The 18,357-nt window shown below is 39.9% G+C and overlaps 1 protein-coding gene across 1 annotated transcript in view; it reads left to right on the plus strand.

Moving 5' to 3' along the window:
* GRIN2D (glutamate ionotropic receptor NMDA type subunit 2D) overlaps positions 1 to 18,357 on the plus strand; it is a 526,055-nt gene that overhangs the window by 85,521 nt on the left and 422,177 nt on the right. Inside the window, exon 3 of the mRNA XM_089690985.1 lies at positions 14,917 to 15,031. Coding sequence (XP_089547111.1) covers positions 14,917 to 15,031 — 115 coding nt within the window. The remainder of the gene's footprint in view (positions 1 to 14,916; positions 15,032 to 18,357) is intronic.

Genomic DNA, 18,357 nt, shown 5'->3' on the forward strand with positions numbered 1-18,357 from the left:
AGCGTTTAGTGGCGTTTTGCCGCGTTTAGCTGCTTTTTCCTGTGTTTTTCCGCATTTGCTTTTTTTAGCATTTTTGTGATAATCCATAACTTGAAGCAATGCCAGCTTGGGAAATAACATACAAAAATCCACACCAGATGCAAATTATTGTGTGAAAACAAAAGTATTACCCATGCCAATTTTATTGACTCATCGGGGTTTATTTACTAAAGCTGGAGAGTCCAAAATCAGACTCCCTTCTGCATAGAAACCAATCAGCTTCCAGGTTTCATTGCCAAAGCATCATTGAACAAGCTGAGGTTGGAAGCTGATTGGTTTCTATGCAGAAGGGAGTCTGATTTTGGACTCTCCAGCTTTAGTAAATAAACCCCATCGTGTCAAGTTCAGTAAACAATCATCAAAAAATTAAAATGTCTTACCAGAGACATGTCCCTATAACAAAGGTCATGAGTATATATTGATCCATACTGAACATCCAGTAAATAGGAAACAGGAGTGATTGCACAGCAACCTCCACAAGCGTATCACACAACCACCATAGGGAGGAAGAAAACAATGCACATAGTATAATCCAGTACAAAAAACAAAGTGTATTGCTTAAAAACCCAGAGGGTACTCACATTTTTAGGGATAAGTATAGTATAAAACATAAGGCTGCTTGATCTGGTCTGTGTGATCATGTCACCCAGCTAAGCTCTGATTGCCGTGTTTTTTTCACAAGGGGATGTCATAAGGGGCTAGTGCTTTTCTTTATGAAAAGAAAGAACTGTGGGGCACCTCTAGGAGTCTCACACACTCCTAAAGGCACCCAGCATCTTTTTTTTTTTCATGGACAGAACTGAACATGATCCATGGCTGCTTTGGAGGACTGTTGGTAACAATTTGTAGGCTCTTCTCTAGGCTAAGATGGACATCCCCCCCCTTTTTTTTTTTTATAAAGGGCTACGGAAATATAGACCCCTGGCTTCCCTATGTCACCTGACCTGCTTTCTATCATCCTTAGTATATTCTGTCTACCAGTTAGCTACAAAATATGCCCAACCAAGACTTATTTAAAGATTCCAGTGACTGAACAGCTACAATCAGCTATAGTCACCCATATCACATGAATGCATTGTCTTTGTGGTTGGATTTTCCAGCTAACTGACATTTCCCTGGATAGCTAATAACTAGATTATCCACCGAGGTGTGAAGGTGTTGTGGACATCAGAATTATCTGGGCTTTTTTTGTACCTTTTCTGCTGACTCTCATTTCTCAGGTGTTACCACAATAGGTAAAGTGAAGTGCAAAATGTATTTCCATGCAGCAAAATATATAGATACATTAGTACATCCCTAAATGTTATGGCAATTACATTCATAATCCAATAGGTATAGTTGTATATGTAGCATATTTAGAAATGAATACCTTAGTAGTATAACAAGATGAGTGTTACCTCTAATTAACACCTCTGCTATGCAGTTTAATGATAACTGATTAAGAGGCAGCAGTATCAGAGGTGCTAAGTTGGGTTAGACATGTGCACACAGCCACCATCATATAGGCTACTGTACAACCCTAAGGTGTATGTTATTGTGCCATCCCTTTGCTCAGCAAGTAGGTGTTTGCCTGGATGATGCCTAAACAAAAATGGAGAAAAAAGAATGATGAAAGTTTTTTGGTTTTCTTTTTTTTTTTTTGGGGGGGGGGGGCACTGTGTTGTTTTTTGAGAGGTAATAAATTGGTATGTGTCACCCTAAAAGAAGAGAAAGTGTCAGCCACTTTCAAGCGTCCTCTTGCTTGGGGACTCGTGCACCATTTCAGACCATGGACCCTTGTCGGTCATGATATGCCTGTGTACATTTGTTGATTGTGAGTATATATCTGCTACATTTTATGATTAAAATTTTTATTGAGGTAATGCTCAAGGCTTGTGCGCCCCTTTTCTTTTCTAATTTTTTATGTGTTACCCTAAAGCAGTAGTAAACCCAGGAGCAAACATTTCTTATATTGTAGATCACCGACTCTTAGGTGTTAAATGTGTTTGTTTTCTTTTTAAACTTCGTTTCCCTTATTTTCTTGTTCAAACAATTTTTATTAATAGTAAATCAGAGTAACATAAACTGGGAGACATTACCATTATACATTGGACATTGTAGTGATAGCAAAACAGAAGAAGTGAAGATCACGGTACAAATGTCTATATATTTCCAACAAAAACAGGTAGTTAAGAATTTATGACAAATAACGTTATATCGCTGGTCAATCAGGGTAATGGCTCCCAAGGGAATTAAAGAGAGAGGGAAGTTTAGAGGGGGGTCAAACAGGGGGAGGGGGGCAGGGGAGAAGGAATAGCAACAATGACTCCATGAACTTTATCGAGTGTACGACAGCCCCTATGAGCTATGTATGAAGGGCTATTAACAATACCCATGGGGCATAGCACACAAATCAAGGAAGGAGGAGTGCGTTTCCCTTATTTTCACTTGGTGATATGACCAATAAGCCTGTTGTTTTTTTAAAAGAAAAAGCTCTCTTGCAGATGTAGCTGTCAGAGGTTTGAGACAAACCATTTAACGCTGATAGGGGTGCTTACAATGATCTGCTTTTATTTACTGTATTTATGTAACACCTTTATCCCAAAAGGAACAAAACTATTACTGGCACTACTTAAGTGTTAGCTGCAGTTTGAATTCAATTTTAATGTATCTAAATCTGCTAGTACTTCTAACACTATCCTCCCCCCAGATAAACAATGCTGCTGTCCAAAGGTGCCACTGTGCTCCTTAATCCAGAGTGGGGGCACTGTAATACAGGAGGTGTGTTGCTAGCCAGATCAGCATGTGAAAACAGAGGGAAGAAAGCCTAAAAATTAAAGCTAATACAGCGACCACATCTAATGACTGGTAAACTGCAATATACAGTTGCAAGAAAACGTATGTGAACCCCTTGGGATTACGTGGAGTTTTGCATGAATTGGGCATAAAATGTGCTCTGACCGTCATCTAAGTCACAACAATAGAAGAACACAGTCTGCTGAACATAATACTACACAAACATTAGATGTTGCCATGGTTTAATTGCACATAACATGTAAACATTCACAGTGAAGGGAGGCAAAAGTATGTGAACCTTTGGACTTAATAACTGGTTGACCCTCCTTTGGCAGCAATAACCTCAACCAAACGTTTCCTGTAGTTGCAGATCAGACCTGGAGTCATTTTGGACCACTCCTCTTCACAAAACTGTTTCAGTGTAGCAATATTCTTGGGATGTCTGGTGTGAATCGCTCTCTTAAGGTCATGCCACAGCATTTCAATCAGGTTGAGGTCAGGACTCTGACTGGGCCACTCCAGAAGGCGTATTCTATGCTGTTGCAGCCATTGTTTTGTTGAATTACTTGTATGCTTTGGGTCATTGTCCTGTTGCATCACCCATCCTCTGCGGAGCTTCAGTTGGCGGACAGATGGTCGTACGTTTCCCTGCAAAATGTCTTGATAAACTCTGGAATTCATCTGGATTTCATTTTCCCATCAATGACAACAATCCATCCAGGCCCTGAGGCAGCAAAGCAGCCCCAAACCATGATGCTCCCTCCGCCATGTTTTACAGTGGGGATGAGGTTTTGATGTTGGTGTGCTTTGCCTTTTTTTCTCCACACATAGTGTTGTGTGTTCTTCCCAAACAACTCAATCTTGGTTTCATCTGTCCACAGTATATTTTGCCAGTAGTGCTGTGGAACATCCAGGTGCTCTTTTGCAAACTTCAAACGTGCTGCAATATTCTTTTTGGACAGCAATGGCTTCCTCCGTGGAGTCCTCCCATGTACTCCATTCTTGTTTAATGTTTTCCTTATTGTAGATGTGTCAACAAAAATGTTAGCATGTGCCAGAGATTTCTGTATGTCTTTAGCTGACACTCTGGGATTCTTCTTTGCCTCATGCAGCATTTTGCGCTGTGCTCTTATAGTCATTTTTACAGGACAACCACGCCTAGGGAGAGTAGCAACAGTGCTAAACTTTCTCCATTTGTAGACAGTCTGTCTTACCGTGGACACATGAACATCAAGGCTTTTGGAGATACTTTTGTAACCCTTTCCAGCTTCATGCAAGTCAACAATTCTTGATCGTAGGTCTTCTGAGAGCTCTTTTCTGCGAGGCATGTAAACCCAGTAAACCCAAAACAGGTGTGTGTTTTTCAAGGGCAGGACAGCTGTCAGCAACACATCCAATATCATCACACTGATTGGAGTCAAGGTTGGCTCACTCCTGGCTCCAATTAGCTCTGGAAGAAGTCATTAAGCTAGGGCCTCACATACTTTTTCCTCCTTGCACTGTGAATGTTTACATGTTATGTGCAATTAAACCATGGCAACATCTAATGTGTGTGTAGTATTATGTTCAGCAGACTGTGTTCTTCTATTGTTGTGACTTAGATGATGTTCAGAGCACATTTTATGCCCAATTCATGCAAAACTCCATGTAATCCCAAGGGGTTCACATACTTTTTCTTGCAACTGTATATAATAATCAATGTAAAAAGAATGAGAATAACAGATCTAAATAAGAAAACACCCGGCTCGGAATTCAGCATGACAAATAACAAGAAGGGAATGCAAAAAAAGTGCAAAAAATTCACTGCATGAAAAAATAGTCCTAATACAGTCTATTATGCAAAAGACACTCTTTGATAATAAATAAATCAACCAGTGACCACCACTTGTGCTCCTCCACCTGTTAGCATGCACACTTACCTCCAAAGATGACCTATAGACTATATAGGTCTCAAGCGTTGTAGCCAATACATTTCAAAGAGGCTCTCATGGATGTCTCCTCATCTACAATCCCTCAAAGGACTCCTCTCCTATGGTCCGTTCTCAAGGGGATAAATCACAAAAGGCGTTTTTGCTCCGGTGATGTTGAGTCTGGTTGGGAAATCTTGGAATAAACACAGATGGTTCAGAACAAACTCAGGTTTATATTGCTTATAAGTCATCTCCACTCCCCGTCCTGGTTGAATGACCATTCCCTGCAGCATTCGGGATTTTCCTACCACTATAGGAAGGGGGCGAAAAGGACTTGTGATGTCATCAGATCAGACTCAGCATCACCGGAACAAAGAAGCTTTTTGTGATTTAACGGACCATAGGAGAGGAGTCCTTTGAGGGATTGCAGATGAGGACACATGCCAGCTTGTAGGCTGTTCTTTTCCAGTTTGATCTCCCACCTGATTGTGCCTGCTTTTCCTGTAGTGCCCACATCGTTCATCATAGCCAAAGCCAGTGACAAAAATTAAGGCCCACTGACTACCAATTCTGGGAGATTCTCCCTCCCATGTATCATCAGTGCTTGGGCATTTTTCTTCTCACAATGACCACCAATGTAAGTAGCAGTCATCCCCTACTGACTATTATTGCATGGAGGAGATCTTGCGCCCACTGACCACCAATATAAGGAAGAATTTTATCCTTTCACCGATGGCCAGTGTGAGAGGGTACCTTTTCCTCACACTGACAAAAAAAATAAAAGGGGCAGTGTATTCTCTTTATCATTGCAATCTGTATTCTGTGCTGCACATATGCTGAACATATGTTATGTTCTATATAACAGTTCATTGCCACCATATCTCTTTAGATAAGAAAGTATGTGATTATTTCCATACAACAACAGATGCCAGAGGAGGAATATCATGGTTTTATACCATTTACAATTAAATGATCAAATGGTAAAAACCAATGCTATGTTTAAGTGGGAACTGGAACTGAATCAAATCTTTACAATTCAAGAATGGAACCAGACACTTACCTATATCTATAAAACAACTCACTGTTTATTTCATTGGGAAAATGCTCTAAATATTACACATATGTGGTACCTTACTCCAGATAGATTATCCCTTATGTACTCAAATACTTCCTCAGAGTGTTGGAGGAATTGTGGCCATCAGAGCAACTTGTTGCGTGTATTATGGACATGTAAGTCAATAGTGAGCTTTTGGAATTCTTTATTTTCCCTAATATCTATCTCAGGTATTATAACGCATCCAACACCCAAACTAGCTCTATTAGGGATAAAAATTAATTTGATAAATTAGTTATGCATATATTAGTTGCTGCTCGACTAACGATTTCCAATAATTGGAAAAATGACCTTGCACCATCCATTTCGGAAGTTGTGGATATAATACATTTACAATGCTCATATGAATACTCTTTTGCAATAATCAATGATAGTGATGAGAAATTTAGAAAAGAATGGGAACCCTGGTTAACTTTCAGTACACTCCGGAACTTACCTTCTATATAAACAACATATCTTTTGGTAATGATGTACTTGCACAGAACCGTGAGGATAAATAATTATTTGTTGTTGTTGTTCTTTGTATTCTGATTTAGAACAGAATATATATATAGAGTCAGACTGATTGGTGGAAAATGATAATATGTTGAATTTCTGGTAGACTTCTCAGTGTTAAGAAATGAGCTGTTGTGCAAATTTACGCATTACCTAGTTACTGTGTATATCTACGATCAACCAACAGTCTGTACAACATAACTGTGAATACAAACAGAAATTCTACTGTTTTAAAAAAAAAGTTCATCACCATGGATCTCTATATGCTGTGTTGTATGTTATACTCTGTACCACTACACTATACAAGCTATGTTGTATTTTACATGACCAGTGAATCCTATACACTATTTTGCCCATTAAATATTTCTAATTGTGTTACCTTGTAAGCGGCATGTTATATACACCTGACCAAACGGTTCATTGTTCCAACAGTGGCTGGTTGCTATGTAGTCCCCAAATGTTTTATTTTTTAATTTAGGTTTATCTTTAACCCCTTTGTGGCGACAGTACACAAATATGTGTTCTATCGGTGAGTGGGCCTTGACGCAGAGAGGCCACATATTTGCGTATCCAAATGTAAACAAACCTGTGCCGAGAGCACGTGCCCTGTACATTCCCGGCACAGTTACCAACGCCTGAAGGAAAGCTCCTAAATTGCTGCTTGCGATCAGGAGATTTCCGATCATGTGACTATTGTGACAGCCAATTATGGCGTTCACATGGTCTAAAACCCTGCCCCACCTCCCGGCGCCTGAAACTCCCTAAAGGCCCTGGCATTAGGGGGTTAATAGATTTAAATTGTTAGATATATGCCTGTTTACAGAAAATATAAATAATAAAGTGCAGCTCTAAAATATACTGTAGATATAATCACAATAAAATCCAAATGCGAATAAGTCTGAGTATATAGTGAGATGAATCCAGAAGTGAGCAAATATCAGTATGCTGGTGCTCTGAAGGAATGATAAGATTGCGCACTTACCAGATGCACATAGGGTATGCGCATTAATATATCCACCTCAGGGCACTTAGATTCCCTTAGGGAATCAACACGCTGTGACGTTACACTGCCGGAGCCACGTGCTGGTCCGGCGGCCATCTTTACTCATGGTCAGTGTACCTGTTTTTACTACTGTACTGTCATTATTGTGGAATAAATATATTTACTAGAAAGTACTACACTCTGGGCACCTTAGTTATGGCTTCTTTATGGAGCCATTAAGTTTTCAGAGCCAGTGGAGATTACAAGTTTGACCCATTATCCAGAGGAAGGGAATCCCTGTAAGCTGGTGGCTGACCCTATCCATCCTAAAGGGGACCTCTGGAGTAAGCAGACTTCACCCATTGACCGCTCTGCTGCCCATTTCTAGATGGATGTTCTACATACACCTACCATACCTAAGTACCCTGAGGTGGATATATTAATGCGCATACCCTATGCGCATCTGGTAAGTGCGCAATCTTATCATTCCTTCAGAGCACCAGCATACTGATATTTGCTCACTTCTGGATTCATCTCACTATATACTCATAGACGTATTCGCATTTGGATTTTATTGTGACTATATCTATATTTTAGCGCTGCACTTTATTATTTATATTGTACTTTGGAGGTTTCATTTGGTTACCTGAGTGTCTCAGCTGCTATATTGTAGAGTGCTCACTTTGCTTTGAATATTACTGTTTACAGAAAAGTTTGCATCTGGAAAGTTTCATTTTTGAATGTCATATATTGTGTATCTGAACTCAGAAACAAAAATGTAGTGTATTGCTTACCAGTCCTTAGATGTGATGGCTGCATTAGTTTTCTTTTTTTCAGACTGTATTTTCCTTTATTTTTACCTAGTGATACCCAGTAAATGCCTCGAGTGATGATGCTCATTCACTGCACTATGCCTATGGAGGAACAGTGTTAGGACTACAGAATGCCTTCTCCTCTCCATAACATGTGGGGAAGAGGGGGGTTCTATTGATTTCAGAGGTAACCTAGGCAGCAATATAAGACTTTTTTGAGATAACATTATTATTATTATACAGGATTTATATAGCGTCAACAGTTTGTGTAGCGCTTTGCATAGCAGAGCACACAGGGTAGCACTGGATTTCTGGCATGGTCAATAGGAATGTTTTGCAGCTCTCAATTTAAAAGAAAACACTGTCAATGATATACAGTATTTACCAGAACAAAAAAGTAGTTCATTGCTTGATTTCACATGCATTTTAGGAGGTGGAAGAACATCATCTATCATATCCAACAGTACCACCTGCCACCACACTAAAGAGATGAATGGGGCTGTGTTGCAACTGCAATGCAACTGCATCAAATTGGCTAATCCCTCATCAAAATGATTGCCTGCTGACCGCAAGTCTGCTGACAACGGAATGGGTTGTAAGTCAGCAGCTAGGTCTATGTGAAAGAGGTCTAAGTATCTACACGTAGTTGTGCTTGTTCTTGGTCAGTCACTCAGTGTCATATCATACATCAGTGGTGGTTTCACACACAGCAGCTATGAGTGTATGCACACTCCACAAGCCAATTGCCAGTTGTTGTATGGTTGCTCAATTAATTCTTGACCCCTTGAGTTGCCCTCACCACCATGCATGGTGGCTGTTGCCTGGTTGGAGGGGAGGGAGACCACCAAACTTCCATCTGCTGATCTCCCCTAGTTATAAAGAACCCAGAAGCAATGTGTACAACGGGCTTCTGGTTTCTGCTGTCACTTGGCCACAGGGAAGAAGGGCAATCTAAACTCCATTAGCTCTAAAGGTCAGCAGGTCTAAAAGACCCCTGATGTCTCATTAACCACTTAAAGACCACCCTATAGCAGATATACTGCTATAGAGCGGCCTTGCTGTGTAAAATCACATATATAAACGTGATTCTGCACTTTCACCTAGGGGCTGCACAAGCGTGCCGCCAGCAGGCCGCTTCGGCTGTGATTATTCGCAGCAGAAACCGATCTGCAGATGCCAGGCAGTGAATGTCCACCAGCACCCACAGATCAAAGAATGATGCTCTGCCTATATAAACAAAGCAGGGAAGTGATGGATCTTGTATCCCTGCAATGCATGGAATAAGATCCATCACTTCACTTAGTAAAAGCAGCACATAGTGTACAGAAAACACATAGCTAAGCTTACAGTTAACCCTTTGATTGCCCTAGATGTTTAACCACTTCCCAGCCAGTGTCATTAGTACAGCGTCAGTGCATATTTGTAGCACTGATCACTGTATTAGTGTTACTGGTTCCACAAAGTGTCAGTTAGTATAAAAATGTCCGCTGCAATATCACAGTCCTACTATAAGTCGGTGATTGCCGCCATTACTAGTATAAAGTAAAAAAAAATCTAGCATATATAGAATAGTTTGTAGACACTATAACCTTTGAACAAACCAATCAATATACATTCATTTGGATTTTTTTACCAAACATATGTAGCAGAATACATATTGGCCAAAATGTATGAAGAAATTAGATTTTTAAATTTGTTTGGTTATGTTTTATAGTAAAAAACAAAAAATGTTTTTTTTTTAAATTGTTGCTTTTTTTTGTTTATAAAACAAAAATAAAAATGCAGTGGTGATCAAATACCACCAAAAGAAAGCTTTATTTATGGGAAAACAAATTACATAAAATTAATTTATGTACAGCATTGTATGACAGCGCAATTGTCCGTTAAAGTAGCACAATGCTGTATTGCAAAAAATGGCCTGGTCAGGAAGGGGGGTAAATCCTCAGGAGGTCAAATGGTAAAGAGAATTTGCCACAGAGTTTATTATCCAATATCTCAAATGTTACAACAAAGTTACACCCAAGCACTTAGAACCCCGCCCCCCAAATTTTGACCCCACCCTGACCCACAAATGCACACACTCAAATGTAAACACACCCATCAGAGGCTTACTGTAATGGACCACCTGGCAGTACCACTAGCACTCCACAGGTCAGGTGCCCCCAGAGTACGGAATCTAAGCCCCAGAGCACTTGTTCACCAGGGCCCCTGATGGTGGGGATGGACTTGGAGCACTCTGAGACCAGGTCGTGACTACTGGGTACATCCACCAGTGGTAGGGGTGTTCGCCAGGGGCTCCCACAGGGGAGAGCCTGATATGAGGAGGTCGGGTGACCCCGATGGGATGGATGGATGGCTGAGCAGGTGCGAGGTCAGACAAGCCGGGTCGGTAGCCGTGGGGACGGTGCGGTACAAAGCAGCGGGCAGAGAATAGTCGGGTCACACGCCAGGTCAGCAACAGCAGATCAGATCCAATAGGGGGCATCCAGGAGAGAGGTCAGGCAAGCCAAGGGTCAGAGCAGGAGAATACAGCGTGGTCAAGGACAATCCAGGTCAGCAACAATCAGGGTACAGGTTCACAGGTAACAGGAATGCAGGAAAGACCAGACGGCGCTCAATGACAGTTCAGGGCTGTTTAAATATCGCGCCCTGCGCTGTCATTGGTGCCAGGCGAGCGCCCGCGGCCTCTAGTGCACATGCGCAAGTTCGGATGCCGCGGCCGTCCCAGACCTAGTGCCCGCATCCCTGCACAAGGCGGGGCACTGCGCCTGCGCCGGGACCAGCGCCGCGGTGATCCCTGACACTTAAACTACATATTATATATCGTCATACATGCTGAAATTATAGCAATAAACAGGTTAACTCTAAACTGATGACTTGTTGGGACTTTTAATTGTTGCCTATGGAAAACATGGAGTACCAAAGTTTGTCATTGTGTTGTGGGCATGCACAATTTTAAAGCTTGACATGCTGGGTAGCTTTTCACTTGGCACAACCTCGTCTTTTATATTTTACCCCCATAAATTGGATCATATATTGCATTTCTGTCTTCCAAAATTAACTTTAATATTTTCTACTGAAAACGTACACTTGATAAATGATTGTGCAAATATCATGTGACATAAAAAATTAGAACTGCCTTCTACATGGTGTCTGATTTCAGAGATATATGTTTTGGGGTTTTAACTAATCTTCAGACCTAAAAGGATTGTTTAAATATATGTGCAAAACATTAAAAAAAGAATGAAAGAGTGAACACAGTTAAAGTCAGAGGATGAATGTGACATTGAGGCAGCCATCATTTTCAGTAAGAGAACAATGTCAGCCTGTGTATTTCTGGACATGAAGACAAAGCAATCTGATACTAGCCATACAATATATAAAACATTTACAGTATAGGTGTCAATTGAGTTACACAATAACCTATACCTATGCTTTAGCAAATACAAGATGAGAATAGAAAATTCTTATTCTCCAGAAACATGATTAACTTCAGCTTTCAGGGACAAAATGGCTTACTCAACAAACCTTTTATGAACTGACATCCTGTAGTAATGGAAATCCTATTGTTAACTAGCAGTGCAACAAAGTTCAATTCCTAACAGACATGTACAGAATCTCTGTAATGCTCTCAAAACAAAGTCCATTATTTCTCTAAAATATCCATAAATTCCAGAATAGTACAATTTCTTACCAGCCCTTCATGACTCACAAAACCTTTTCAATTCTCATGAATATGCTAAATCCTACCTTCACTATAATAAAAGATGTGTGCTGTAAGATTTTCCATTTTACAAAATATTGTATTTCCTAGATATTTGGTTTATATGGATATTAATGCAGAAGCTTTCTTTTGATAAATGGGAATGATCAACCATCATTAAGGTCCCATTCGCATGGTTGCAGTGCATTAACGTATGTCATTTCACTTGTTAATGTATATTGCAATAGGACAGCCTGTGCATTTTCAATGGGATGTCAATGCATCAAAAAACGTGGAAAAATGCACTTGCGCCATTTTTTTTCAAATGCAGCATATCATAACAGAAATCCTTTTTAGTGTTATGGTGTGCTATGATGCAAGTGCCTCGGGGTGTGCTGTATGCAATGAGTGTAATAAATGACAGAGCATTCCCAAAGCATGTATACCAATGCATAAATGTACAATGTGGTAACACAAAGTAAAATGTGCCTTTTACTGTGGATTACCACCTTGCACGTATGTGAATGCATCCTAAATACAGAATTCTACTGAAAATGTGCTAACCCTAAATAGAGTATATCTTGGTCTGCTGACCCCCTTTGCTTCCTTTGCTAGTAACATCATCTGTAGAAGTTAGGCATTTAAAAAAAAAAAAAAAAAAAAAAAAAAAATATATATATACATATATATATATATGTATTAGACCTCACAGAGCAGTATTCCAGATACCAAAGTGTTCCTGCCTATGTTTAATCATAAGCATTGCAAGAAACAAACAAAAAGGTTCTCTTGCAGGTGTGAATGCACCCTGCCTCCAATCAGATGAGAGAATCCCAGCAGGGAATCCCATGATTAGCTGCAAACGGCAGCCTCATTAAAGGCAATGGAATGCAGCAAGCTCTCATAGTTATTTGCAGCCACTCGCATGTAATCTCTCTTGCAGCAATCACATGCAAGTGATCAGGCTGTGTCCAAGGCCAATCACTCGCATGTGATCACTGCATGAGAGATTACATGTGAGTGGCCGTGATTTGCTTCGGGGGCCAACAGCCTCCCATTGATTTCAATGGGACTGTCTATCAGAGCTAATCGCAGGAACCCCACTGGGGTTCTCGCATCTAATCAGAAGATAGGTGCATTTGCAGGTGCAAAGCCTCCTGGCTAGTTGTGAGACCATGCTGGATCTGCTCAAACCTACATATATGTTCCATCACAGCCTGCATACAGCTTTTCTCTGACACACATCTGGTCATCCCAAGGATACACAAATTCTGCCCCAGGTGAAGGAAAAGATGTGCCCAGTACTTTACCCCCTGTATACTGCTACTGTACTATCTATGAGGCAGATAAACTCTGGCCACAACTCTTCTCTGGACTGACAGGGGCTGTTTGCCACAATACACATGGGAAATAGGGGTTCTAGTTATATTTTTCTAAAAAGAGATATCCCCTCACATTGGAGAGATTGCCTTTGCTTCCTATTGTGACTTTTGCACAAGAAATGGGAAGAAATCTCTCCAAGATCATTCAAAACTAAAGAAAAGGTTTTGTTTAGAAATTCTCCACCCTTAGAAATGGATGCAGAGAGGCTAAAATAATCCATAGCTCCCCAAGGGTTGACTAGTAATTTTATGTGTACCTTTATCCACTGATCTCCACCCTTGGTTGTGCATGTGTAGTCAAGTATATGCAGTATCTAGTGGTTGTTAAAATACATTATTTTTCTTTCGTAAATGCCTAACCCTGGGCAGACTCGATGGACCACTTGGTCTTTTTTCTGCCCTCACTTTTCTATGTTTCTGTTTTTTAGCGTTTTCTTGATCCAACTATAAACTCAAGAACTATCATAAAAAATAAACATTTTCATACCCATTGCTAAAGCTTGCCAAAGTCATGTGCTTTTCCCATTCTTGCTGCTCCATGCTTCACCACACCTTTTCTAAACGAACTACTTCCACTTAATTATATTGTATATCTTAAACTAAGCGTACCTCTGGAATATCCTTAAATGCCAATTAATGTTACAATTTTATAGACATAAGCAAATCTGTCTGGGTTCAGTTTACAGACAGCTTCGCTAATTGTTCTCAAAGTTTTAAGTTTGCAAACTTTCTGGCAAATCCAAATAAATTCTACGGGAAGGGTGAATCTTACTATTAATTTCTGGCTAGTTACAGAGCTTATAAGCTGTATTGGTAATAAGCAAGCTATTGTCAAACAGCAAACAGGGAGCTGGGCACTGCCATGGGTGACAAATGCCACAATTAAGAAAAAAACAGTATCTCAACCAATACAGAATTGTCGCCTCTCCCTAATAGTTCCAAAACACACTGAAAATATGGGCCCCTTTTAGAAAAGGGGTGGGTTATGTATTCTTTCCAGTTATTGGCTGTACACTGCAATATAGGTGTTCCTGTTATCTGGTGGAGATTCTGTGAAGCTTTCAGCCAGAAGTTTGCAATTTGCAAAATTCTTGAATCCTGGGGGAGCCATTGCGAACCCATGATAGTGGCAAACCCAGACCTTATCCCCACAATTCTTTTAAGATTAGATGGAGTTATGGTTTTCTTTGGTGTACCAACAGCTTTAAGAGAAGAAAGTTAGAACAGGTGTCTATAGCCTGGTTGGAATCTCTAAGGTCATAAATTTGTGCCTCCTCATTCCTGAGACAAACTTCAGCACCAGATGTACATAAAAAACACCCACTTAAAAATGTATTTTCTGTGGCCAGATTGTCTGACCATTTCTAGTATCTGTGGGTAGCTGGAGACTTGAAATGGTTAAGTAATCCCAGAGTGAATGCAAGCATTTAATAGTTCTTACTGAAATATTACTTTCTTATGCATTATTTGAATTTTTAAAAAGTTCTTAAATGTCTAAAACGTGTTTAACTTGTGTGTTCTCTATGATTTAGATAAGGTGTGAAATATAGGCAGCTTAATGACCAATGTCAGTCAGGAACACATATTGCTATTTTTTCAAACTTTTGGCAGATTAGCCAATCAACCGTGAGGACCCTAGAGCGGAATGCTAAATGCAGTTCCTTGCTGCTGTCATTTACTGAGACTGGAATACTATCTTAACAGATATTTCATGAACATCTCCTGGGGAGGAAAGGACTTCTCATTTAATGAAGATGGGTACCTCATCAATCCTGCACTGGTGGTGATTGCTCTCAACAAGGAGAGGAACTGGGAAGTGGTGAGTGCCTGTGATTTTTACTCTGCTCAACATCATCTTAGAAGCAAGGCATTTGATTTTATTTGCTCTCAAATCATCATAACAGATCATCATGCACTTTTGTTTTATTAATTACATGTTTCTTCATGATCGCTATCATCAACTAGCACAAGTCAGCAACTTGAACCAATAGTTATATTCTAAAAATTCCATTTTTAACTTCAATTCAAAATAACTGAAAAAGTTGCTTCTGTCCAGTACAAAAAAATGTATGCTCTGAAAATGTTTATATATTATAATTCTGTACAGTGCGTGTGCAAACTCATAGGGGTTCATTTACTAAAGGCATATAGGCTATTCACTTTGCAAGGGAAGTTATGCTCTGCTTTTCCCCAGAGCCTAGTGAATACAGTGACATTTCGCTTGGCAAAGAATACCAAATTGTGTTCAAGGAAACAAACAACAGCTTTTTTTGCTTGATCATGATTGGATGATTAAATAGAGCAAAACAGGGGCAGACTGACCATTTGGAAACTTGGGCACTGCCCGAGGGACCGGGGTCAGTATGGGGCCCCATGAGATGCCCCTGGTATCTTTTTCATAGGCTTTTTTGAGTTTGGACAAGGACACAGGGGCCCCATGATCCCCTATTGCCCGAGGGCCCCATGAGTTGTCAGTCTGCCCCTGGAGCAAAACCTCATTCACTAATCTCTGGGGTAAATTCCCATACAAATTGCAATTTCACTTGTAAAATGCAACTCCCCTTGCAAAGTGGACAGCCCATTTGTCTTTAGTTAAACAACCCCATCCAGTCTGATTGTATTGTTATTTGTTCCTTTATAATAATCACATTTTTTTATTCAAACTGTTTGAGATACACCTAAAGTGATGATATGTCCCACCTCCATTGATGTCATAGCCACTAGACCACATCTTTAAAGCACTTGTGTTGTAAAATTTGCCATGTCTCTGGCACACAAACACAAAACTTGTAAAAGAGATTAGAGGGTTTCACAATTCAGGTAGCAAAGACATTTCACACAATGGTGAGTTCTAAAAGCTCACCATTGAAAAATAATCACACACTGATCTATTAAAATGTATACCAAGTATAATGGTGGAATAAGAAACTACCAGCTACATATATTGCTTTTGCACAGTAACACATAAAAGTGGTAGCAAATATGCTACACTTGCATTGGTAGTAAACTTTAGCAAACTTCCAAATCAGCTGCTGACAGGACTTGTAATCACACTGGATGAAATATCATTGAAGGTCCAATTCACTTCTAGACCATTTACATTGTTTTCTATCTCAAGCCAAGATGAAGGGGGCAGTTTTGGCTCCCTGAAACGCATTGGCTACTCTTCCGTTTGTCCCTCTGACTTTTATTGGAATAAAATCATATCTGAACCTCTTAGCAGTGGTGTGATGCTTCCATTTACATTTTTGTTACATTACACTACAAGCCATGGAGACTTTGGAGATCCTCTGGGGTGTGGAAGATGCCTGCCAGCTTACCTACATCAACATAAATACTCTTCCTTAAGATAAGATACTAATACTAATAAGATAACCTTAGGGGTCCAGGGCTATTTTTCCTTCACTGCAAGTTATGCCACTGCTTGAAAACAGCATGCAACATGAGAGTCCAAGGTCAAGAGTATATCAGTAATGAACTATGAATGTGGTGACTGTGTGCAAGTCCTGTCTGCCTAATTATGGCAGGCTATTTGCGAGACATTTAAAGAGTGCATTTGCTGCCCACTTTACAAATATGTTAATTGATTCACTATCTCTAGACGTAATAATTTTTTAGATCTTGACTTGGAACAAGTAAGCAGCTAATTAAGTCATAAGAAAGTCAGAACTACTGAACTGCATACATATATCAGGCTAGTGACACACAAAATATTAAAGCCCTTGAAACAGCATGATGTCCAGGCAACTCTAAGTTCAAATGGAAAGTTCAACAATAGAATCCTATGTATTTTCCAGGTACAGGGACCATTTAAATATCTTTAAAAACTCATATGGTCAGAAAGTAAATGTAAAACAGTCTATGATGGTCAGTGCTGCCCCACAGCAACCAGACTGCAGCTTGGGGAATGAAAGGGAGACTTTGGTGGGTTGTGAAGAGGCAGTCAAACAAATCATTTTCTCAGATACTTTTATAAATGAGCTAAAGTATAAATAAGATTTTAAATGCCACACCACTGCTTAACCACTTGCCCTCCAGAGGATTTACCCCCCTTCCTGAGCAGGCCATTTTTTGCGTCACAGCGCTGCGTTATTTTAACTGACAATTGCGCAGTCATGCAACTCTGCACCCAAATTAAATTGACGTCCTTTTTTTCCTATGAATAGAGCTTTCTTTTGGTGGTATTTGATTGCCTGTGCGTTTTTTATTTTTTTGTGCTATAAAAAAAAAAAAACAATTTTGAGAAAAAAAACAATATTTTTCACTTTTTGCTATTAAACATGTCCAGTAAAAAATTTTAAAAAATCAAATTTCGTCATAAATGTAGGCCAAAATGTATTCTGCTACATGTCTTTGCTAAAAAAAAATCCCAATACGTGTAAATTAATTGGTTTACGTGAAAGTTATAGTGTTTACAAATGGCAGTATATATACTGGGATTTTTTTTATTTTTACTAGTAATGGTGGCGAACAACGACTTATAGAGCGATTGCGGGACTGCGGCGGGCATTCTGACACTGGAGGGAACTGACACTGTACTAATGTCACGGGGCAGGAAGGGGTAAACATGTAGGGCGATCAAAGGGTTAACAGTGTGCTGTTTTACTAGGAGCTGTGTCTGTATGCTTCACTGTAAGCACACTGCTTTGCATGGCCATGCAAGGCAGTGAGCTGGAGCTGACAGGGGAGAGAATTGTTTTGTTTGCAAACAGTTCTGCCCCCCCTGTCGGAGATGCTCACCGAGCGACTTATATAGAGACAAGTGCAGCGCTAAACATTAAATACCGTCATAAAGTGTTATGGTGAAAAATGTGAACACCTGATTATAATAACAAAATGTAACAAAATATTAATGCATTACGCATATAACCATTCAAATGTTAAACAAAATATGAAAAAAATGTCCGTGGTACTACAAATCACAGCAATACCAATGTGACTGATATAATAGTGCTCATCATCCAGTGAAGGAATCCGTGATACTGCAAGGTACAGCAATACCAGTCTGAAATATTCAAAATGGTGCTCATAATCCGATGTGGGAATCCACCACCTCTTATGGATATGCTCTCACCAGAACGCTACTGGTATAGTAGCATTTATGCTGATCCCATAGAAGAAGATCTCAGAGACCCATATGTGCAG

Source organism: Staurois parvus, unplaced genomic scaffold (genome assembly GCF_062004578.1).
Source record: "Staurois parvus isolate SC_StPar_1 unplaced genomic scaffold, SC_StPar_1.0 ptg000548l, whole genome shotgun sequence".
Taxonomy (NCBI): Eukaryota; Metazoa; Chordata; class Amphibia; order Anura; family Ranidae; genus Staurois; species Staurois parvus.